Source organism: Manacus candei, unplaced genomic scaffold, assembly GCF_025592945.1.
Source record: "Manacus candei isolate 608988 ecotype Guabito, Panama unplaced genomic scaffold, ASM2559294v1 h1tg000028l, whole genome shotgun sequence".
Classification (NCBI taxonomy): Eukaryota; Metazoa; Chordata; class Aves; order Passeriformes; family Pipridae; genus Manacus; species Manacus candei.
Genome location: NW_026138076.1, coordinates 32,184,804 through 32,209,820, shown reverse-complemented (window position 1 = coordinate 32,209,820; position 25,017 = coordinate 32,184,804). Strand labels below are relative to the sequence as shown.

The 25,017-nt window shown below is 35.3% G+C and overlaps 1 protein-coding gene across 1 annotated transcript in view; it reads left to right on the top strand.

Moving 5' to 3' along the window:
• GSTCD (glutathione S-transferase C-terminal domain containing) overlaps nt 1-25,017 on the top strand; it is a 75,609-nt gene that overhangs the window by 8,852 nt on the left and 41,740 nt on the right. The window contains 4 exon segments of the mRNA XM_051789641.1: nt 2,935-3,366; nt 4,950-5,411; nt 8,664-8,918; nt 9,663-9,756. Coding sequence (XP_051645601.1) covers nt 2,935-3,366; nt 4,950-5,411; nt 8,664-8,918; nt 9,663-9,756 — 1,243 coding nt within the window.

The window sequence follows — 25,017 nt, the reverse complement described above, 5'->3', positions numbered from 1 at the left end:
AACTGAAACAGCAGTCTTAGCTTAACCCTTCTTCTCTCCCTTCACCTTGAATTAAATCCATCTCTAAAATTTTTATGAGTGCTTTACTAAGTAGATCATAAATATCACTGTTTCTGTGTTCTTTTTGTCTTTGTAGAAGTTCATTTAGGTTCAGAAAAATAATTCAGTCTCTCTGTCATGTCATACTCAGCTCATGTTGCAGCTGAGTAGTGGTAAATGACTGTGTATATTTACAAAAGTTAGTCTGAGTTTTGAGGAGGTTAGTAACCACCCTCAAACTGTCTAGTGCAGCTGTCTCCCAGAGGTTCTCTCTTCAAGGCATTTGGAAGAACAGACCTTTGCTGAATGTACCTTTTCTTCAGTACAAAATCCAGAGCTTTACCTAAAATGGTTGAGAGAACTAACTTGAAGTTACGATACTACAGACTAAATGAAATGGCCTGAATTCATATTCCCATTTTCTGACCCTGTAAAGAGAATGGAGTGGGTGGTTCTGGACTACATCTGCTTATCCTGCTTCAGCAAGATCCTAGTATTGGTTTATATGGTTTGCATAATTTTTGATAGTTTTATACCTGAGGATGAGAATGGTGTAATTTGACCAGAAATATTTCAAACTTAAAGAATACAGGTGGATTAATAGGATAGCATCAGCTGTGTTTACTGAGTTGAATACAAAGCAGGGCAATGACCAACAAGTCATTATTTCCAGTAAGTTACTGTCTCTGGAACTGTCTGACAGCTGCTGTCTGTTACTCATTGCTACTGAGTAGAAGTGATTTTGTTCAACAGATTGGAGGAGAATTCACACTGAGGCTGTTTACCCCTTCATCTACCAGTTTTCAAGCAGTAGTACCTCTGCTTGGGCATCTTTTAAATACTTATGTTTTATTTTTAGTCTAGTGACACATTACCCTTTGTGGTGAGACAGTGCTTCAGAGCTGCTACTCTGGATGAAAGTGGGCAAGGGTCAGTGTACCTGTTGAGAGTACCTATGTGGTGGAAAGGTTAATGTTTTATTTGGGCAGTCCTGAGTGATGGATGTAGAATAATTTGTAACAACAGGTTACAATAGTTGGAAAACGTAGAATAATATACTTTGGAAATAGAAACCTTATCAGAATTTACCAAAGTATTTATCAGTTCTATATAGCATGATAATGACCAAAATAACTGATTGTGTCCAGTAAGGTCAACCAGAAGAAAACATTCATCACTGAAGTGATTGGTAAGATATATGTGTATGTCTGAGTGGCCAGAGTGGCCAGGAAGAGATGGGCTTGTGTGCTCCTTGAGTTCCCATGGAAAATAAAAATAATAACCCAAATGCATATGAGGGTACTTTTTAATATTGAAAGTAGTACTGTAGTCAAGAATAGGAGTTTAAGTGCTGATGACTATGGATTTAACAGGTAAGACTAACTCTTCTGACTTGCCTCCTTAGCAGTGCCTTCACTATGTAATTTCTGCCGCAGAGCTGTACTTAGGATATTGAGTCTGTCTTGACTTACGTACTGTCAAGATTTATCCAACTTAAATAGCTTCTGGGAAAGTAGGTATTTCATTATGTATTGTCTTGTTCTTTGTGTGGCAGGTGTACTAATTAAAGAAAAGCAACAGTACTCATAGTAGAGCCACTGTTCTTCTGGGACAATAACATGTCATGTAATACTTTAAAAATACTTTGCTATAACAGTCATTAGTATAATCTTAGTGTCAGGTAGATGTGGTTTTATTCTTCCACTGCCTTCTTTTAGGCAGTTGATTTGGCCCTGTGATAGATAATATGAAGTAGTAAATTTGATGTACATGTCTACATGAAGAAAAAATAATCAAATAATCAGCATATATCAAATGAAAACCGTTTTTTTTACTTTTTAAATAATTCCGTCATATTCATGTAACTGCACAAAGACCTTATTAATCCAGACAGTTATTTGAAAGACTCGTGTTTTTCCAGTGTCACTGATGCTTTGTATATATGTATATAAAAAACATTTTGGCCTTCCTTAGCAACATTTAAATTTCTTTCTCTTACTGCACTGGAGGTGTCATCTGTAACACTTGCTGTAAGAGCCCCATCTAGTGTCTAAGGCTTTTCAATGCGAACTGTGATTTGTAGGTTAATGGGCAATTCCACTGAGGAATGGAGCATTAAAATTATTGCATCAGTGCTTTATGTTAAACTGGTATGGAATATTGTAATAGGAAAAATGTAGTTTTTCCACCCACAATGAGGAAAATTAATTTTAACTTTTAATATATTGAGAAGATATTAATTTCAGCTATGCTACTGTCATATTCAACTGCTTAAAGTAGTTGGGTGCTTGAGGTGTTCATGTAGCATTCGTGAAAGAAATGTTTATTTTCCTATGTGTCCTTCAGTTATTATGTCACCAGGCTCTAGATTAATTTTTAATACAGAAACCAATATTATTTCCCATGGCCTAAATACCCTCTATAAATGCCTTTTAGCAGTTACAGAAAGAGAAGTGTGTGTATTACAGAACTGACTGTTGTAGATGTGTGCTCAGGAACTTGCTTTTTCAATAATACGTGGTTAATGTTGTGGGAGATTTTGAGTCAAAAAACCCAAAAAAACCTTGCTATAAAATGTTTATGCACTTAAAAATTGAAAAGAAAACGTTTTCCTGTTTGTTTTGTTTGATGTCAGAAATATGCTAAAACGTAAAAAAAAAAGTACACAAATACTTTTCCTATCCATGATCTGTATGTGAAGAGACAATGTATATGTGAAACTGTTCTTTTCTCTCAAAAAGGGTCTGCGGTCCAAATCTACAGGCAGGATGTCTGTAGTAGTATCTTATGTTAAAATCAGTTGTGGCAGATAGTGGAAGAACCAGTGTTTTAAACCTTTTTTTGTTCTAAGTTCTGTATTCTTTTATGAATGTCGTGCTCTGATTTCTATTTCAGGAACTTCAACTCAGGAGGAAGATGAAAGATTGCGTCACCGAAGAACATTTATATTTGGCTTTTTCTCATCAGTACAGAGAGAGCATCTTTCCTCTTCATACATCTATCTCCCTGTTTTTGCTATCCTACTGTGACTGCAAATTATTTAAAATTTTCTTAGTGCCAACTGGCGAAGATGTGGGTGATCAGTGTGTGACGAAAAACCTCCCTGGCGATCTTGAGGTGCATTTAATCTCCAGGTGTCAGCTTCCAGAGGTTGTGCAGAGCTGCAGTTTACCTGCAGTTGTCGTGAAAGATGGCAAATTCTGCCGAGCTGGGCTTTCTGTTGTCTTAAGACATATAATACAGAAAACATACGAGGCAGATCCATCTAAAAAGGATGTTTTGGAACTCTTGGGCTTTAAGAAGACTTGCTTAAAAGCTTGTGCTGAAGTGAGTGCCTTTCTTTCTCTTAGATACATTAAAATTTCTTTTTATTAGCATTAAATACTCTGAAGTAGACTCTTAATATTGATGAAAACTAACTTCTTTTAGTGAGAAATTAAATTTGCTTAGAAAATGAAATTTCCTTAATGGAGAAATGTCTGTACTTTGGCATAAAGATGAAAATAATTATTTTTGAAGATACTACTTAGCAGCACAAAAACCCCTTAAAATTCAAAAAGTACATTAGATCTGTTTCATGACTAGCAGTATAAATGAGTTCTATAAATGAAGTAAACTAAAAACTATCTAATTTATTTTTACTTTTGATTTCAAGAGCACCATAATACTGTTAGCCTTCACTGCCAGGGTGCACAGCTGGCTTATGTTTAGCTTATCCTCGTCAGGTCGTCCACTGACTTTTCAGCAGAGTGGCTAACATGGCCAGGCGGCCAGTCCCTAGCCTGTCCCATTCCAGGAGTTTAGTCCCTCCTAGGTGTGGAATATTCTATTCCTGTCAACCCATTCTCTAGCCTGTGTGGGCCCATGTGAAAAGCAGCTCTTTCATGGAGTTTGTTGACTGCTCTGCTCAACTCACTGTTGTCCTTGATGTGAGTGTAATCCATCACCCCCCTCCAGGTAAAGATGATCAAATAGGATAGGCCCCAGCATAGACCCTTGAAGATTTCCACTGCTAACTGACCTTCAGGTAGCATGTGAACCATTAACCAACACTACCCTTTGAGTTGAGATTTCAGTCTATTTATCACATAGTAGTTTACTCATCTGACAGCTCATCCATCTAGACTTGCCTTCCTCGCTCTCTCAGGAGGTTGAGCTCCAGCCTGTCAGGATTGCTGCATCCACGGATGCCACTGATTACTGTGTCTCCAGCCTGGTTCATCCGTGTTGGTGTGTAGCAGATCTGGAGGAGCACATCTCTGTGTTAGTGCACACAGTGCTAGTGTAAAGATGTTGTCCCTGACATCCTCCAGAAACCTCTGTAATCATTTGGAACTGCTGGAGAGCTTCATTCTGTATTTCAGAGAGCTGCAAAGTGAGTGAACGGAATAAGAAAAGAGTTTAAAAATTGTAAAACCTTTAAGTACAGGTAATAAGAAAAAGAGGACAAGGATAACGGCATCAAAAAAAATAAGTCATTTTTTTGAAGTGCTGTTCAATTAGGCAGAAGTTTTTTTTGATGTTGCATATTAAAAACCCACTAATAATATAATACATTTCTGAAAATAAATGTGCTCAAAATCTGTTTGGTGTGATTGGATCTTATTACCACCATTTGTAGAGGTGACATATAGAAATTGATCACAGCTTTGCTTGTCATGAGTTATGCAGCCACCCTAATATTATGTCAATAATAAGGAATAAAAATATGCTATACTGGATAACTGTTCATTCTGTTATATGTAAGGTTTAGCTTCCTAATTCTGCTGTAGCAAAAGTAATAGAGAATATCTGAGTTTCTAAGATTAACAAAGAAATCTGGAATTTCTTTCCTTAAAGTGAATGAAAATGTATCCTGGATTTTGTTTCTCTTTCTGTAGAGACATTAATTACATACATTTATTTGACAGGTTAGCCAGTGGACCAGACTTTGTGAGATCAGCATTCCTCTGGCTGTGGAAAGGTTTTTGACGGCATCTCCTGAGCACTGTCAGGCTATTCCTCCTGACATTTTACAGTTTGAAAGGAAGCTTGGAGAACCTGTCCGAGTACATAATGATGACAAAATTCGTAGGCAAAAACTTCAACAGCAGAAGGCAGGTGCCAAGGCTGCAGTGCCCATACTTGGTGAAGAAGCAGAAAGGGAATTAAAAGCAGGGGAAGTGCATGAACATCCACCCCCAAGTTTGGAACTGAGTTTAGCTTTCTCCAAGCTACTTGTCCAGGAAGCATCAGATGCAGTCAACAGAGAGGCCTCCCACATCAGGAGAACAAAAACTTCTGACCTTCCGCTGTTGGACCACATCTTTGCAGAAGGGCTTTATTTTACTGTGGCAGATATAGTGCTATTGCCATGCATCCATCAGTTCTTGGTAAGATGGCAAATTCTCCAAATATTAACTAGTGTGTATGTATGTTTTTTAAGAATTTGAAAGTTGTAAAATATGTTATTTAAAACATATTATGGCATTTACAGTGTGACCTTAACCCAAAACAGAGGATATGTCTTTGTTTTTGTACAAACACAAAAACCAGGGATTGGTGAGTTTACTTTTAAATATGTAGCATATAAATACTTAGTAAACACCATTAGCTGTTAAAATATTATACTGAAATATTTTGGTACCAAGTTGCCCAGAAAATAGTAATTTTAGAATACTGGTACAAGTGACTTGAGCTCAACTTCAAAACCAATTCTGGAGTGGGAAAAACTTCTGAGGCAAGACTGTGCAATCTGTGTACTTAGTTTTGTAAGGATATACACACAGGAATGATTTAAGGAAATGACAGCTATGTCTTTATTTCCCATTACAATGAAATGATACAGTGAATTTGCCTGCTACCAGCATTCCTGCAGTTATGCTATGAGATTTATTGCTAAGCTTGTGTCTCTTGCCCGGAAGAGCTCTGAGTGAGGCTGGTATTGACATTTTGATTTTGCAAGTTTCTTTGCCAAATTTACCTTATGATGTTCGAAAACAAAGGGAATTCCTGGAGAAGATGCTGCTAGTCAGATTGAGAGAAACAATCTCTAAAATCAAGATAGGGACTATTGAACATTAATAATGTGATAAATATCCACTTTGTAACTTCTTTAGCCAATATCATAATCCTCAGTGTATTGATGATAGCAATACTGGAGTGCAGAAGTAGGTTAATATGGCTGCCTCTGAATTAGGATGATGAATTATTTTACAGAAATGGTTCTTAATTCACATCTGCTTTGTTTGTTTTGTGAATCACGTAATTGAAGATGAACGGCAACTTCTGCATTCATGATACTAAACAAAAGTATTAAGACAAAATGCTTTCCTACTATTTAAAAATCTTTGAAATATTTCAATCTTTGTTTTTCCAAGACCTTTTTAAATAAGAAGACCATAACTTTTTATAGTAATTTTTTGATTTACTGATGCTGGGCATGGGAAGATTCTTGGATCAGATGCTTAATTGATTTCAGCAATGCAATTGAGATTGTTCTGTAGATGTACTGTGAGCAGCTGAGAATGATGTATTTATTTACTTTGTACGTGTGACCCTTAAAGCCCTGGTCAGCAGCTTATGGACTATATATTTTATAATACATTTGTGTAGATCATGCCAAGGATTGCCCTAAAAACCTGGCTTTCAGTTTCATTTTTATCTGAATTACAAGAGCTCTCTGGTAATGTTACTTTATTTCTCTTCTCTGATAAGTGATCATTTTCTAAGAAATTATACCTTGATTCCTACAGTTATCATTGAAATTGAGTAACGTGCATCTGAAAGCTTCTTGCAAGCAGTGAGTTGAAATTGCTCTTGTTGATGGAAGTGCCAGAGTTTAATTCCTTATTAAAGTGTTATTGGTCACTTGTATAACTGGACTTCCTGGATTGTGTTTAAAAAAATCACTATAGTTGCATTTCCACTGATTTAAGGGTGTGAATAATAATGAAGTCTTCAGTGAGTATGTGTCTGGAAAGTAACACACCATAAATGTGAGTGGACCTGACTAGCTGATTGTAATTATAATTACCAAAAGTAAGATAATGAAGCTGAAGAGTTGTTTTTCATTACCTCATTCCAATTCAGTTATCTTCCTGAGGTTAGCTTTGGTACACTTTCTGTTAGTTGTAACTGTTGAAAATTAATAAAAGTGTAAGAGAAGCTCAATTATTCATCTGGCAGAAACCACTCTTCAGTTTTTAAAATACAATTTAGAACACTTGATAACAAGTGTAACAGTGCCTCTTAGAATTGCTTTCCAAAAGACTTCTTTCTTAACTGAATTATTGTATCTTTGCCTGTGTTACTATTAGGGTATTAAATTAGATGCTAAAATCACACAGTTCATCCTTCCTTTGCTCCTTTAGCTATTGCTAATTACTTTTTATTATCTTAAGCATGTTATAAACACAGCATGCAAGAGAACTGCTTGAAATTTCACGTCATTTCAAGTGTTCTTTACCAATTTCTACTTCCATACTGCGGACAGATAGGTGGAGGAATGCTGCTTTTGCATGGCCTTTTCTGCCTTTTCCTGTAATCATGATTTTTAATTTTATGTTTAAAGCAGGCACACCATCACAAAGTAGTTCAGGTTGGCATAATTGAGGTTGGAGGGCACCTCTGGAGCTCATCTTGTCTAAGCCCCCTGCTTAAAGAAGGGTCAGCTACAGCCAGTTGCCCAGGATCATGTCCAGTCATGTTTTGAGTGTGTTTCGAAGGATGGAGACTTCACAACCTCTCCTGTTAAGAGGATGATCTTCATTGTTTTGAAAAATTTGGGAGTCTAAAGAAAGTGATTTAATTTCATCAAATGCATCCTTTTTAAAAGTAACTGGACTTCATGTAAATTGTGATGTGGTGTAATTTTTTTAATATGTGCAACATATTCTTACTAAAGAAATGTTTTATTTTATTTTTACACTTAAAATTCTAATTTTTATTAAAGGCCACATCAACTCATAATCATATACACTTAATTCACAAAAGAAACATACTGGTTACCATTATTGTATAAAATATGTAACTAAGACTGTAAAAAAGTCTGAATAAATATATGACTTTTAAAAAAAGAAATAAATTTGATTCACTACTACTAGAAAAAGTTGCAGATGTAGTGAAAAGACTTCAGTAAAGAAGGAGGATAATGTATGCCTGTTTCTGTTTTGCTGTTGCCACACAGTGTAAGGTATTTCAGGCTTGCAGTTCCCAGCAAAATAGCTATTGGTGGATGAGCTTTTAAGAACTTCAGGCTACTCGTGGGAAAGAACAACATTCAGATGGTCTTGCTCAGAGTTCAGTATTCATGGCAAATCACTGCACTGGGTTTTTTTCTCTGACTACCAACCAAAATGAATCATTCCTATGTTAGGAGATGGCATGCAGTTAAGAACATTATTTAAATTGAACTTTTTTGTTGCTGATTGAAATTATGAATAACATTGGTCATGTAAATCTTTTCATCCTATTAAGCAAACAGGGATTGCAGATAAAGTCTAAATGGCCAACTGGCAATTCTACCTGCAGTTTTCTTACCATCATGCTATGAATACACATGCCTGGCATGAAGCTGAGCTCACTTCTGTAGTTCATGCCTTCTAGTGGCTTGTAGGAAGAAACCCTCCCATTTATTTTTTTAGGTTTCCAGCAAGAAACAGGGCAGAAACCTGGTAAATTTACCACTGATATCCACTTGGTATCAAAGAGTTCAAGAAGTACCTGGAGTAAAGAAAGCTGCTGGCAAATGCAATATGGAGCTTCTCCAGCTTCCAGAGTTGATGTCTGCTCCAGAGGAACAGGCACAGGACTTCTCTTCAGTTCCTGATGAGTTAGAAGAGGAGAACGAAGACAGTCATTTTATAGGTGGTCCAAGGCCAACTATGACTAAGTTAATGGTAATTTAAGCTTTTTAATGAGTTATCATTAGTAGCAATATTCTGCTTGATTTTTAGTAAGTAAAAGTTTATTGGAATTGTAGAAGCTAATTCTGACAGCCTTGAACAGTTTAATACATCTTGCTTTTATCTGATATGCATTGACTTAGAATTGATTTTACTTTTTCTTTCTCTTTTGATATTTGATCAACTCAGGAATTGAGGAAAGACAGGACTGCTGAAAGCCCTGTCAATAATTCAGAATAATCAAAGTAACTTTTTGTTTGCATTTTCATATTGTATTCATCTTTTAAAGATATTTATGTAAAGGATGACAAAAAACCCTGTTGCTTTTATGTTTGGCTTCATTATTCAACTCTTACTGGTTTTTTTTTTTTTTTTGCTATTTGTTAGAACTTTGAACATCTGGGAACTCTATAATGAGTTTTGTTAAAGAAAACTGTCCATCATGTTCCATAACTCTCAGTATTTTTTGCATAGAGGTTGACAGCATTTCCTAAAAAATTAACAGGACTTTCTCGTGAAAATGAGAGATACATAATTAGAATCTCATATAATTTGACTCCCATATAATGTAAAGTCATTTGACTCTCACATAATGTAGAGTCATCTGCCTGTTTAGTTTCAGTTAGGCTTAAGGTGGTGTTGTTGATCTGATGCCATTAAATTCAGTGAGAAGTTTGATACCAACTTTAGTGGTAAAGGATCAGGGTCTTAACTTATTTTTTTCTTACTTTCATGTAGGAAAATGGAATTGAAGCAAAGTTTTTTCCACATCCATGCCCCAACTGGACCCTAGACTGGACCAGTCTACCGTCTGCAGTCAGTCCTGGGGAAGGTAAGGGGTTTTATGTATGTGTGTGCATATTTAACAGTGCCTTCTTCTGGTGAAGCCATTTAACTGTTTCCTAGGAAAATATGTCAGTTTTCAATGTGTTTCAGAGCTCTGTGGAACGGGTAAGCAATTTTAAATCTGTTCTAAAATTCAGTCTGTTTCTGACACATGGTGACATGACTTCCCTCACAGGTCATCAACAGCTGATGACCAAACTGGGAATAAAAAATTGACCTTGAATTCTGAACCATATTTTTCCCCACTGTTTCCTACTTTCCTAAACTTTTCTTTATACCTAGAATAGTAAACTACATTATGTTAATGTCATTGGCACAAAAGTTGTACGTGGACTGTGTCTCCCAAAGCAGCAGATGATGATTTTATTGTGATGAAAATAATAGTAATTAGTAAAGTTTGGTAGCTACATACTGAGTGGCACTTTTCCCTGCCCTGTAGGGACAGTTTGCTTTGCTGGATTGCAGGGCAGTTCTGTTGCCCAAGGACTGTGGTTCTACAGGAAAAAAACCCCCTGATTTATCACAACATTTATTGTTTTCATCACCGTTGTGAATATTGAATACCTCTTCCACCGTGCTGTAGAGTGTCCTCTAAAATGTCTTATGCATGATGCCAGGCAGTAAGAAGTTAGTGAAGAGCTATACATTTACAAAAAATAATTCAAAATTACCTAACTGAATACAATCATGTATTCTTGTCTGTGATATAAAAGCTGTAAAAATAAGGTAAAATTTCAAGTTGATTTCCTCTGGTTTGGATCTGTGTGTAGTTCACAAAGCTGTGACAAAACTCACATGTGTACCATTAGTAGATTTATATTTTATAGGAAGTGTCCATCCTTCTAACACTGTTTTCCTCTGGTTTTGTCCTGAGAGAAATGTTTACTGGGATGTGGCACACCCTGCTTTAGTTATAGATTCTTTCCTTTAGCATGGAAGAAAAAAAAACCCAGAACAAAACCAAACTTAGATTTGCTTCTATATTACATCATGCTTCTTCAGACTTATGTGGATGTTTTGGATTTATTTCTTGTGTTAAAATAGCCTTTGCAGTCTGCTGAAATGCTTGGGAGGATTATTTGTCTTGAATTTCTATGACAAGTTCCAGTATTTTGTCAGAAGTGAATGAACATTTTTGCTCCTTTCCAATGTTCAGGGTTTGGGCTAAAGTTTTAGTTCATGCTTTTGTCAAGATCTCTTCTATTTGAAAGAAAATTGTGAAAAAGATGCATAACATACAAAAACACATAATGAATATATATTTGGAAATTTTTTGTTGTAAGGAGGCTCTTGGACTTGGTTAGACTGTGGAGAAAAATCAGCTCCTGCTGTTTCCTACCTGTGTTTCCTGCTTGCTGTCTCTTTTCTTCATGTTTCCTGAAATGGTTACTAATGACATTGATCTATGAAAATGATTTTCAGTACAATTTTTGGGAAGCTTTGCTAGTTTAACAAGGTACTGAGAGAGAGATTTCAGCTTCCTTCACTCAAGATCACAATAATGCTGATGCCATTTTCTGATTTAGGGAAACTCCAGATGGTTGTCCGTTTAGTCCAGGAGCAACAGAGTCACACAGGACAAAAAGACATTTCCTGATGTGAAAATTGATTTTGCTTTTCAGTTGGATGCATCTGCATGCTTGCCTTTGCTGTTCTACGTGCTACTGTTCTCTGTTTCATGATTCTTTTCCTACTGCAGCCTAATCATTGTTATATCAATTGAATTCTCAATATTTTACTGCTAAATCCTACCTGGCATGCTCAGAAAATAGTCACTGGTTCTCTCAGGGTTTTAAACTGGATCTGAGAAATGCAATTCAAGCTTTCAAACAGATTACCCCTATAACTGGTAAATAAATTTCCCCTTACTAATGTTGATAGAAAAAGTAGAGAATGTTTCAGTTAAAACTCCCTTTGTTTTTTTTTTTATCCATAGTAAATTTAATTTGCCAGCAAATCTTAATTTAATAGTATACGTGGTATACTTTCTTTGCTCACAATTTGTATTATATGTATGTAGAAGTTCTGGAATTGAATGATTTAGTCTGTTTGTAAGTCTAATTAGACCACCTTGCTGTCACAGCTATTTACTACAGAAAAGAATTACAGATGATTGCAGTTTTAACGTATTATTTAGATTATACATTTAAGATGGTTCAGTTTCTTTGATGAGGATTATTTACTGTTGCAAAACTAAAGATTTTCACATCATGATTTGCATTTCATTTGCTTAGTCATATTTCTGAAGCAGAATGAGATAGACTAGAATAGACTATTTCAGTTTGAAGGGACCTGTAATGATTGGCAAGGCTAACTGCCATACCACTTCAGGGCTGACCAAGTTAAATTAGGTTGTTGTTAAGGCATTGCCCAAATGCCTCTTAAACTGGCAGGCCTGAGGCATCACCACCTCTCTAGGAAAGCTCTTTCTTTCTTTGACCACCCTCTCAGTAATGAAATGCTTCCTAATGTCCAGTCTATACCTTCCTTGGTGCAGCTTTGAACCACTTCCATGTACAAACCTCTGTTAGTTCTAGTCCTCATGCAATTTATAAAAGGTATGTGATTGACCAAAATGGAGTCACGTTTACATTTTAGATATCCTCCAACTTTTTAAATTTCTGCTGTTACTTCCAAAATGTATGGCTTGTACAGTTGTGTGTATTGAGACTTGAATCTATAAGCCTCTGTGAGCATCTGGACTGTATTTGAAAGGATATATTCCATCGTAATATACCTTCTGTAACTGTTGATGTTCTAGGATATTGTAGTTGTTGAGTTGTTCTTGCAAACTTTCCCATTTTAAAGGAATCTAACACAAAATATTTCATTTATTTAAAATTGTATTGTAAATGCTGTTTTCTCTTCTAGTTGACTGTATAAAAACTTGGCCAGTACTTTATTTTTCCAAATCTATGTTTAGGTCAGAAATATGTTGTTATTGTTTATTAAATACAGAAGCCAAAATACCTCAGCACTTTGTTGTTTCTTCCAAATCACGTAGTGTGTAAAGACTTATCCCCAAGCACACAAATCAAGTCTGTCTGGCTAAATATATATCTTGATATTGAAAAAATAATTTGTGTAAAATCTCAGAAGAATTTCTAAGTTATGTTAGAGGCAAATGCTTGTATGCCATTAATATATTTATTGAAATACTTGCAATAAATACTTCAGTTGGCAGTAGACACAATCCAAAAGTTCTAACCAAACTCGGTACTTGGTTGTGTTGAGTTTTCCATAGAAGTAAAGGTACATGTTGTTGTCAATATGTACAAACAATAAAAAGAGGGTGGCAGGTCAGAATATGTAAATATAGGTGGTCACAGGAAAGAAGGGAAAGAGAGACAGAGAAAATGAGACAGAAGGAAAATGAGATACATCAGTACAAGGAAATAATTGCAGGATGTATGTCATTATAGGAAGTGTTTTCACCTTTTTCCTTGGCAAGGCAGTGGCTGAAATTTTGGGAAGAGGTGCTTGTTGAAATAAAAATGAATGGAAATAGTGTGCTACTGCTGATTAAATGTGAGGTCTGGGAAAGAGAGGATTATATTTAATTAGATTTGTGAGCAATAAAGAAATGCAACATCTTTTCTGTGGTTTCACTGTTCATATTAGGCAGCAGTAGAAAGAGGGTTTATAATCCTTTTTGGAACTTCAGTCAATTGTGCATCTTCGCTTGTGTTCCTGGTCCTAAGTGTATGAAATCATTCCTTGTCTTCAGGTTAATTTCCTACCAGCTGCAAAGACTTTGTGGATATTGAGATCAGTTTGACTGGTTATGATTAGGGTGCTTCCTTTAGGCTCACCCAAAGCACATTAAAGGGAGTGGGAAAGTGTGTCAGTGTGGGGTTGGACAGTGATAACCCTTGTCACTGCTTTATTATTCTGATGATATATGGAGTCTGTGGTACTGTCATGTTTTTTCATCAAACATTGTGTTCATTGTGAAACAAAAAAAGAAAGATTTTTTTTTTCACAGGAATCTATTTTTTTCTCTTAAACAGCTTTTTATTTATTGGTGTGAAATTCAAGAATGAGAAATAACTGGCCCTCAGTTTCACAAACCCTTACTTCTTTTCTCACGAGTCAAAGTACTTGTTAAGCAGAAAGTACTTTATATTCTTCATTTGTGGTATCTCATTCTGAAATTAACCATCTAGACTGACAGTATGCATGTGGTGCTATTTACTTATGAAGGTAGTGGTTAGTTGTGAACAAATTTATGCTATGCTTTCCAAAGAAACTGCTCACAGAATGAATGTAGCAAGTAGGAAACTACATTCTGTGAGCTTGTAGATGATGCTCTCTTCCTCATGAAAATATTTTTTCTTGAATGAAGGCATTATAGTAGGTCAGAAAAAGATCTCCTTAGCTGAACTATGACTTACTGTCAGGTGAAACTGGAAAGACCACTGTGTTTGCACAGGAGATAGAGAGGTCAGTTACAAAATATGTGAAGACTTTGAGGTGAAGGAAGTCTGTTTAAAAAACTGTAGGCAGATAAATAAAGTTAGATCAAAGTAAGTGATTGCATTTTACTAATGCAGCTTGCTCTTACATGTAGCCCTTTAACTTCATGGTTGGTCCTAAACAAATTCAATGGTTTGTATATAAATACAGTTCCCAGTGAATCATGTCAAGTATATAACATGCTTCAGTATTTTTAGTAAGAAATGAATTCCTAGTATTGAATTGACTGGGACAAGTGTTTTGACTTCTGGAGGTGAAATTTTCTATGTGCAAATTTTAAAAAGCCCATATGGAAGATGGAAAGGCCTTACATGTTCTGTGTCCAGCACATAGGAAAGGGTGTTAATCCATTGCAAGGCAATGCATCCTTGCCTAGCTGAAGACAGAATGACTCTGATCAAGTTTGATTTATCCTTGCTTTGTGATCAGTAGCAAGTTGATGGCCAAATTAAATTGCTATATAAAGCTGTCACAGAAAGGTTGGCCTGAATAAAATGATACCCTGACTGATGCATGCCCCTTCTTTGCATTCCAGTCTCCAGACTTTTGAGAAAGTTGCTAGGTTTTTAGAATGCTTAACTTTTAAAATGAGAAAAAATTTGGAAAGCCCAACATCTACTTTCAGTGAAAAGGCTGTCCCTTAAATCATTGTTGTGAAGAGACTTGTTACCTTGATTTATAAGCCACAGAATAATTAATACTATACTGTGAATATGAGTTGTTGTTTTTTTTTTTCTCTTTGGAGAGGGAGGTGAAAGGAAGCAGCATTCAGGAAATAGAGATATATAATATTGAAAAAGTTGCCTTTCTGTTGTCTTCTTTTTCTAAATAATTTGTCAGCTGAGAATTTGTTCTTCTAGTGTGCATAACTTATGAATTAAGGCATCAGCTGATTTTTCTACAGTCGAGATAAGGTCTCTGGTCTTTCTTTGAAGACTAAATATACAAATAGTTGTAAGGCTATTTTTAAAATTCATGTACCTGTTTAGTAGGGTGTTGTTTTGTAAAATGACTTCTCAGATCCCCAAACTCTCCCCAGCTCCTCCTACCCTCCTACCTTTCCCAATAACTCTTATTTTCTTTTATCTGGTCAGGATCTGAAATACGAATGTAGTAATGCCTCTGTACTGTTTCTTTATATCAGTAACATTCTTTAAACTAATCAGTTCACACATTTTAAAGCTAGATAGATGGTATGATCATCTGTACCTGTCTCCTATCTGTTCTGGCTATAAACTGAGTTTGTAATTGCTTGAATATTAATGTTAAAAAGATACCTGGTTGAAGGAAGAGTGGCAGGTTCACATTATGATTTTAGTTCTCCGGAATGGAGATTAAACTAGATGAAGTTAGATATTAGAGACTTAATCTAGATAAACTAGATGAAGTTAGATATTGTAAAGTGAAAGAATAATTTTGGAAGGATACCAGTTTTAAAAAGAGCTTCTGTTAAACTTATCAGGTGGACCAACAAGAATAAAACAAAGTTTACACTTAGAGTTTAGAAACATCTTCAAAACTGAAGTACCTTTGAATAACACAGGCTGGAACAATAACACAGAACAGTGTTACAGTTCTATGGAATTAACTGGATTAAACAGTCTTAGTGGTGTACCAGACAACAACCCTGAAGGATCAGTGTTAGCTTCAGCTTCCAGAACTGGTATTAAATAAAGGATACTTTAATATAGTGTAGCCTCTCAACAGGGAAAGAAGAAAATTTTGAAAATTTTCTAACCCTCATCATAAACAAAATTAGTTTTAATTAAAGGAACAGCACTTAATGATGTAATTATCTTCTAACCAATCTAAAAGTTTGTGACTTGGTGTCCATGTTAAAGTTGTTTGTAATTGCTCATAGAACTGACTAACATAATAACTGTGGAATAAATGCTGTATTAGATGCAGTTATATGATAAGAAATTGTTGTCAAAATTGATTCAATATATTCAGGTTGTTTCTAGGATTGTTTTGTGAGGATAGGTCATTGGTATTTTATTTTGTTCTGCTTTTTATGTTGGTATTATCTTTTGAATATTTAGACTTGAGAGATGCTTTCTGAGTTGAGAATACATGGTGCTTAAAAATCAAAGCTGGTTTAGGGAATCTGATATTTTATTAACATTTTTGCTAATCAAGAGATGCAAATTAAGTGTTTTACTTTAAATGTTAAAAGCAACTGTATTTTTTAAAATTAGATCCAGACAGTCATTTATTCTGTAAAACAAAAAGAGTTAAAAGAAACACTTTAAAGTTTTCTATTTCCCTTTCAAGCCTGTCAGAACTTTTTAAAAGACTTTGAAGATTTTTTTTTAAGAGTTTTTTTAGCCTATTTCAGTATCTCAGGCATCCTGAAGCAGGAACTCATCCTTCTTCTTCAACTGATTTTTCCATATCAGACAGCTCTTTGCCTGCAAGCCACATGGGTAACAATCCAAGGGAAACTCAACTGAAGCTGCTTCTCATTATCTCCTTAAAGTTACAGTTTTGCTGCACTCATTTAAATAAGTTTAGACCACATTTATGTGTGTATTATATTTTGCAGTTCAAGATCTGGAAAAACTTGTGATGGCAATAGAGTCAGGTTGCCTCATATTCTTGATAAACACTTGAGATATAAATCATTTTCAGTAACAAAGAGAAAGGAAAATGCTTATTTTTCAATATAGATAACATGGGTGTTTGAGGTGATAAATATAAGAAAATGGAAGTTTATTACTTTGATTTCACTCTTCTTTTACATGGCTTGTTGAGGATTCTTGAAAAATTTCAGATTTCATGTGTGACTTCTTTGGATCTTTTGACTGTTCAGGGATATAACATTGCACAGTTGGCCTGAGGACAATTTTGATGGAAGGTTGAATGCAATTACTAATTTTTGGACAAAAAATTCTTTATGTGTAGCTGGAAGTAATAACTTAGACATGCCACCAAACCAGATAACTCATCCATGACAAGGTACACTATTTCTCCTACTTTGTGCTCTTCCTCCATTTTTTGTTTGTGATTGTCTTAGTTACCAAGCACAGCAAGGGAAGGGAATTAATTATTTTATATTTTCAAGATGCCTATTTGGAGATAGAAGGCAAAGCTATTATATGACTAAGTTAAATTAGTATGAATAATGATTTTTAGGCACAATGTTTTACTAAAATGAATACTTTTCTTTGAAAACAGAGATGGCTTCTATGTCTCATGAAATCAGTGCATATGCATTATGAGGGATACGAGTTCAGTACATTTATGTTTGCTTGAAGTCTGTTGCATTTTTTTGTGATAGTTTGATCTAAATGACATGCTTACAGCCTCTGAAATATTCAAAATCTGCAAAGGAAAAACAACAGTTGCTAGTGTTATTGAAAATGATACTAGAATAATACCAAGTTCTAACAGCTGCATTTTGATTCAGTTAGGACACATTCTCCTTGGTGTTTAGCCTATTCTGTAAAATATTGTTGTGGTGAGGGTGATTGATGGACTTTCATACGACGATAATCATACTGAAAAATGTCACATTTGTTTTTAGTGCCTTGCTTTGTGGAATAAGTGTAAGCCCTCAGAGGATTTCTGAAGCCTTAATGCTTCATATTGAATATCCCCTACAACAGGAGTTCAGGGTTTGATGAAGTCTAATTCCTAGAGGTATGATTTTACAGTTCACAAGTCCTTGTTAATTGTGAGTTTATTAGGTTTCTGAGAGATTTGTTTTGTAAAATACAGTATATAAAGTTCAATGTATGCTTTTTTTAGTCCTGTTGTGGTTTGTGTTTGTTTTCTGAACATACATAAAGATTAAAATTAAATGCTGCAACTTGCCAGTTGAAATGTTTTACAGATTTATGATTTCGGTACTGAAGGCAATTCTTAATGATTAGTTTTTGTAAATTCACAGTAGTCTTAGTTTTGATGGTTAAATTGAAGCATGTTCTTGATTAATCCAGAGTGAACTTTTATGAAGTGTCTGCACTTGACAGTCATTGGCCTAAACTGACTGTATCTAGATAGAGTTTGAGTGTTATCTGCCCTAGAGAGAAAAAGTAGTTTTATTTGTTAGACTATGAGGGTTTTTTTCCTTCTTTTGTCTCTAAAATTCTCAAACACATGGAAAAACATAAGACCCAAAACCACTAACTCATAGATGCCTAGAGATATTTTTTAACAGAATGGTTAAATTAATTTTCCACATCTTAATCAGAAATCTTTAATGAATGTTAAATAGCCTGCTATGTAACTCTGGTCTTTGTTTCATTTGAACTATTTAATCTTTCTTTTCCTCCTGATATCATTGTAGTGGAGTTTACTAGTTTCTTTCTCTCTTTTAAATTTCTATATTCCTTGTTCATGGGATAGCAGAGCCCCAAAGTTGTATTATTTATCTCTTAAGCCAGAGGTTTAGAGATTAAGTTTGTGCTTAGTACTCCGTAGTGCAGAGGTGCAGGTCATTGGAATATTACTACAGAGGAATGAAGGAATGATGATCCATTCTAACAATTATGGTTTGGAACAATGTCCGGCAAAAATCCAGGACAGATGATTAATGTGATTCAAAATGACATTTTCTGCTGAACCTGGCTCAAAATCAGGGTATTCAGAGGGAAGAGGAATTATATAGAAATTTATCTCCTTTAATAGTCAATAAGGCGTACTCAGGAGTGATGCTGTGGTACAAAGTGTCACTTCACAGGGAAGACAGTGATGACACATTTCTTTCTCCTTTTTGTGCGTGCTGCTGGCCCTCAGAAGGTCCTCATGGCAGCTGAATAACTAGTTGTCAAAAAATCTACCCGTTTCAGAACTTCAGCGAAATATAAACGGTTAATTAGATGGAGGAATTCTGCGGGTTTTGTTCATGTTCTCTTGCTTGCCTCTGGTGAGGTCAAAATTGACTTTGTCTGCCACTGTGAGGAAGAGCTAAATGCCTGTTCCAGGAGTTTTGCTCTTTGCACTAGCAGATGTGAACTTTCCAACTAAGTGTATTAAGTGTTCAAACTTCCAACCTATTTATTTTTGTACCTCACCCAGTTTTAATTCTGTATGCACTTAATCTTTTATCATGCTTTTGTAATGATGTCCTGGTTTTGAAATATAAATTCCTTTAAAAACTTTTGGATACCATCTAAAAAATTGTAAGGATGTGTAAAGAAATCCTGTCCTGTTTCCACATACAGAAGTGAAACAGATTGCTTTTACCTCTATTGGGCCAATATTTCACTTTTTGAAAGATGTATTAACTTTCTAAATATTTTAATTAAATGTTGTAGTAATTAATTCCATATGTATTATCATACTTCTATTAATTAGAAAGATTTAGGAGAAGGAGTTAACACCCATGTGTCTCCAAATATTCTGAATATGCTATTTGATAAAAAGTTGAATTGTTGATGACATTAGTCTTCATAATTTTTTCCCAGAATATACTAATATCTTAGTATTTCCAGTTGCTATATGATTTAAATTGATCTTCTGTAGCAAAAGAGGTACTTAATCTACTTCAATATTCTGGTATTTCTTGCTGTGAAGTGTCTTCTCTGCTTACTTGAAGGTTGTTCTTTAAGTTTTCTCATTAGATTTAAATCCCAGCTACATTGATGATTGGTTGTACAGCTTGTGTCCTTTAGGTCTTTTGTGTGTTGTCCATTTGCCGCTTCCCAGGATATGGGGATTCATAATTCACGTAGTTATGTAGCATAATCAACTCAAAGATTTAAAGTTAGGGATTTTTTTTACTTTTCTTTGCAGTATTTTTATAGGTCACTTACATCGTTGTTTTGTACCCATTGTAATTGAGAGACGACTGAGTTTTAAATTTATCAGCTCAACTGTTAAGTGAGCAGGACTGTTCTCTGTGTTTCTGCTGCAAAGTCGAAGCAGTCCTTTCAAACAGAGGCATCAAGAGACCTTCAATACCTCTGCAACAGCATTTTGACTTTTTTACTTTCTTCGGAGTGTAATGTTGAGCTGTGCAATCTGTCTCTCAAGAGCAGAATGAGGATTTTTTCTTAGCTGTTTCACCACTGAACTCGTGTGTGACTTCTGAAGGTTAAAATCTTCACAGGCCACAGGAGGGCAGCAGAATGTCTTTGGATATGGAGCTGTACTTGGATGGATGGAGCTGTGCTCTGTGACTAAGTGGTCACCCAAGAGAAAGGTGCTTTTTAAGTGGCAATTCTCAGCTCAGTAACCTCTAATCCTAAAATTTGGGATGACCTTTTGGAAAAAGTGATTTACAGCATTTTTTTTAACTCTTCAAATTAGAGTTGATGATTTAATGGTTGAGGTATTAAATTATGTTAGAATACACCTAAAAGCAAAAATTGCAGAGTCTGTTGTGCTAGCTGCTATGTAAACACCTTCTGCCTTGGATGTTTTCAAGTCTAAGAAAACATGTACAGAAAGTGAGGGAGGGAGAAAGTTGATCAGCTCAACTTCTGCTGGAGTTTTGTATTCTTTGGGATAAAGGAATAATACTGAGAAGATATTTGTAAGAAAATGAGGAGCTTAATGGAAATTTCCAGCAATTTTTTCCTGGCTTACAAGTAACAACATGAGAAGATTTATGCAAGGGATTAAATTTTTTTTTTTTAGTTGATCAATAAAGCCTGCCATAGTTCAAGGGCCAATGTTTTGTTAATTAAAAAACATGGTTGGATTATGGCTGGAATTCAGAGGAAAGGGAAATAATTTGTTTAATATGTTGCAATAAAATATAGACAAATAAAAGGATGTAAAGTAACTAACTAGTAATTTACTAATTTTTTGTTTTGTAGCAACACAGTGAACCCATAAGAATATGTGACCCTCTTCATTAGGAAGTGAGGAAAGTAGTCAGAATGTGAAGAGCTGTCTAGCCTAAACAAACATTTGAAAATGAATGCCAAAAAGAAGTCACAAAAGATTCTCTTAATTGAACCTCTTATGACTTCTCTTCCTGATGTAATTTTGCTTTCAAAAATATAGTCACTGGGAAATTACACAGAAGTTAAGATCAGAAGATTAGCTAAATGTAAGAAGGAAGGTATAATTTCTGTACTTGAGCACAGAAGAGACTGCAGCCTAGAAAACAAATGAAACTGAGCCTGAGTGCGTCTCTTTTCTCCTCTTCCTCGGTAACAAAATGCTGCAAACCCTTCAAATGAATTTATATAATGTTCTCACTTAAGTTTATTGACACACGTGTTGTGGGAATAAATTCTTTAAAAGTATTATTTCTTACTTATTTGTGAGGGAAGTAGAAGAGAACTTGATGGAAGTAGAAATGCTTCATAGATGATTTAATTTTTTTTTTTGTAGTGGTCTTTGGAGAACCCGTTAGATTATTTGTAGCTTATTTGTGAAAAAATAATTCAAGCTGTATTCTTAATTCACAGTTTCTTGTTTTACTTGATTATTGAAACTCTCTTACTTAGCATTTAATATCCTTAAGAAGTTATTGCTCAGGCTACTGGTTGTTTCCAAAGTTTGTGATTACCTAGATTTTATGTCATAAATTATCATAATAAATAAAATAGACGTTTATTTTGTGATTAATAAACTAGACAGTTTCCTTCAGACAAATGGGTTTTGAACAACTTTATTTTCCAGTGTCAGAGTTCAGTACATTGCAGGTATGGGTCTGCCTCGTGGTGCTGTGAGAATCAGTAGTGAGGTACTGGGAGGTTTTGTGCAGCATTAGTGAATTTCTGTAAGCTCCTCACTGACCTCTTATGAGGTGTTTATGGATCACAGCATATTTCATCCAGGCAATACAATAGACCTGTGCATATAAAACATACCTTGAACAAGGTGTTTGTGCTGGTGGGTACTGAAAGGTAAGCGTTGTGCGAGTGGCTACACGGATCTTCTTCTTCCATCCCACGATCTTTTGTGTGTGCAGAGCTGAGGTACAGAATTTGTTTCCAATCCGTAAATCACTTGTGACAAAATACGAGTTAGGGAGATATTTTGCTGTGTCTTGAAGTTACTTATGGCTTCCATCTGCACTTCCACTGTTTTTAGATATCTGTGTTAAGAACCATGAATGCATCACTTGATTTGGATACAATTTTACATTGGGTAAGGTTAGGAGTTTTACTTTGGCTCTTCCTGACAGCGAGTTTTTATGCACAGTTGTTCATCTAATCAGCAATTTCAAGGAAGGCAGCACCGCTGTGTTTAGGAAAAAAACCCATAAACTTTGTAGTGTTAAAAAAATAAGGTAAAATTACTTTGTTATGAATGATTTGTAATCTGTTCTGAATAGTTTGATACTTTCAAAGCTTTTAATTACACAAAGGAAAGGCCAGATTACTGTACGTTTAGTGTTTTAGTGAAGGTGGTATTCATTATTTTGTGCTTGAAATGCATCTTCTCCAGATGGTCTGGAAATGCTTCTAAAAAGTTAATTTTTGGTGCATGTCTCATGTCAAATTTCTGGCATCCTACCATAGCAATATCAAAAGGAATTCACATCCTTTAAAAGCTTTCAAAGTATGGAAGAGCAAAGGCAAGTAGGAAATTCATCTGTTTGTAGAATTATTTTGTAAGTGTAGAAGAAATGGAGAATAATCTCAGAATTAAAATCAGTTAAACCTAATCTGAAGTAATAAAATTTGTCCCCTCTTAGTGTGGAACATTGACCTAAAAATCAAGATACAATGGAGAGAGATATGATGATTTTATTTTATTTTATTTCAGTATGTGCTTTAAAACTTTTGCAGGTCTATCACAGAGATGTTGGTCTTTGTGTGGATGTTTAAGTGGCTTATGTAACTATTGAGAGCAGACCAGTTGAGGTATTATTCTTGTAGTCACTCCATCAGCGCACCCTACCTGGAGCTTTCTAGTGTGTCTAATTGGTGAAGTGCTCTTAAATCTGTTTAAATACTTTTGAATATCCCATTTACAGATCTTTTGTGTGTTCTTGCATTTTTAGAGACGAGACATAAGAAAAAAAAGAACATCCCCACACCCCAAGGAGTAAGATACTTCTTACCAGTATAAACTGTTCTGGGTGCTTCCCTGAAGCTCAAGTGGACAAAGTTCTTATCTTGGCTCTTGGTTGCATTGCATGTCTTCTGCAGGATTTCATTTGTTAGGAACCAGAGGATACTGAAAAAAGTAAAAATGCACTCTTAAACCTCTCTCTGTTTTATACAAACGCTCTTTGCTGTCCTAAACTTTGTACTTGATATTTTTAAGGCTGCACTGAACATCAGATCAGGTTGTAAATGGTTCTAGGCTGGACGTGTGATGTTCAAGACTGCATATGGAAACTGACTTTCTTTCCCTATCCTTCCTCACTTAAGACACGGGGAAATATTGGTATATGTGACGGACTTTCATGAGCTGGCATTTCATGCTGCATCCTGGATGGGTACATGTGTTTCAGTACAAGTTCAGTGGAATTTAATTAACTGGTGTCTTTAGGAAAGAAGACAGTGCTGTTACTTGTGCCATATTTACTAACTTTGTGAAAGAAATAAGTGAATTTGTAGATATAATACCTATGAATACCTTATATTTCTATTGTGTCTTACAGTACTAATGGGTGTATTTTGCTTGAAATTTTATTTATCTATATAATTCTGATGTTTCTGTATCATCAACAGAAACTACTTGTATGTGTTGTCTGTTCTCAAAATGCATGTTTCAATAATGTAACTAGGGATTTGGTGTTTGTAGCTCATCTTCCCCCCACACAGGGCAAAGGGTGTAGTTAAATCTTTGTTTAGAAGTAGTAACATGAAAAATCAACCAGGGTATCAAATATATATAGGTAAGTTTGAGAAACCAGACTTGCTGCATAAGGTAAATTTTTTGGACTTTAATGACAAATTTGACATTAATATGGATAAATTTCTAATGTTTTTAATATTTTAAGTTGATGATTTGGGGGGTTTTTAACTTTAATTCTTTAGACCTTTTCAACTATTACAGACAGAATTACTAGTTTTACTTTTAACAAGCTTCATATTACTGTTACAAAACTGTTTGAGTTTTCTTATCATAGTAGTCATCTATTGGTCTGCAGAGTTCTAAGGCCGGGGCTTCCCTGTTGTTTGTATTCCTTTAGCACTTCAATTTAACAACATAAGCAATGGCCTTACTGCCAGATCTCTTTACAGTACAAGTCTAATCTGAATTAGACATTGGCATGCTACTGTATCTGTGACAAATTAGCACACAGTTTGGAACTTGTGCTTAGATACTGCTGTGCTAGTCGTGAAAGGACACCTGAAACCTGACTTGGCTTGAAAACAGTGCTGTGGAGAGAATGTTGGCTAAATTAAAGCTGTTTCAGCACAAGATAAATTTAAAAAAGAAAAAATAGGAGGGATGGAGGGGTGTGGAATTAGAACTGTTATTTGAGTCCCCAGGGGGATATTGAATCAATGCTTTGCCATATGAGGAACCTTCAATTTTGATCCAGTAGCAGTAGCACACAAGCATGATTTAATAACTTGTTTAGCTTCCACCTGATCTTGAATCCTTCCTTTTGCTTAATGCTGTGTGTACCTGTATTTAGAATCCTTGTCCCAGAAGAACTTGTTTCCAGGAGAATCTGTCCCTTGTTCTTCCTAGGGTTGTCTTATTCCACCACTTGGTTAATTTCCAAAGTAATTTCCTGAGGAAGAAAAGATAAGGATATAGAATGTTTCTAATATGAACTTCACTTCTCGTATTGAACATCAGAAAGGTTGTATGACAAGTCTGTCCATTACACTATTTCATTACTATCAAATTTGTTTCCCACAAACTCTATGAAAACATTTTCAGCCCAAGTCTGGACTAA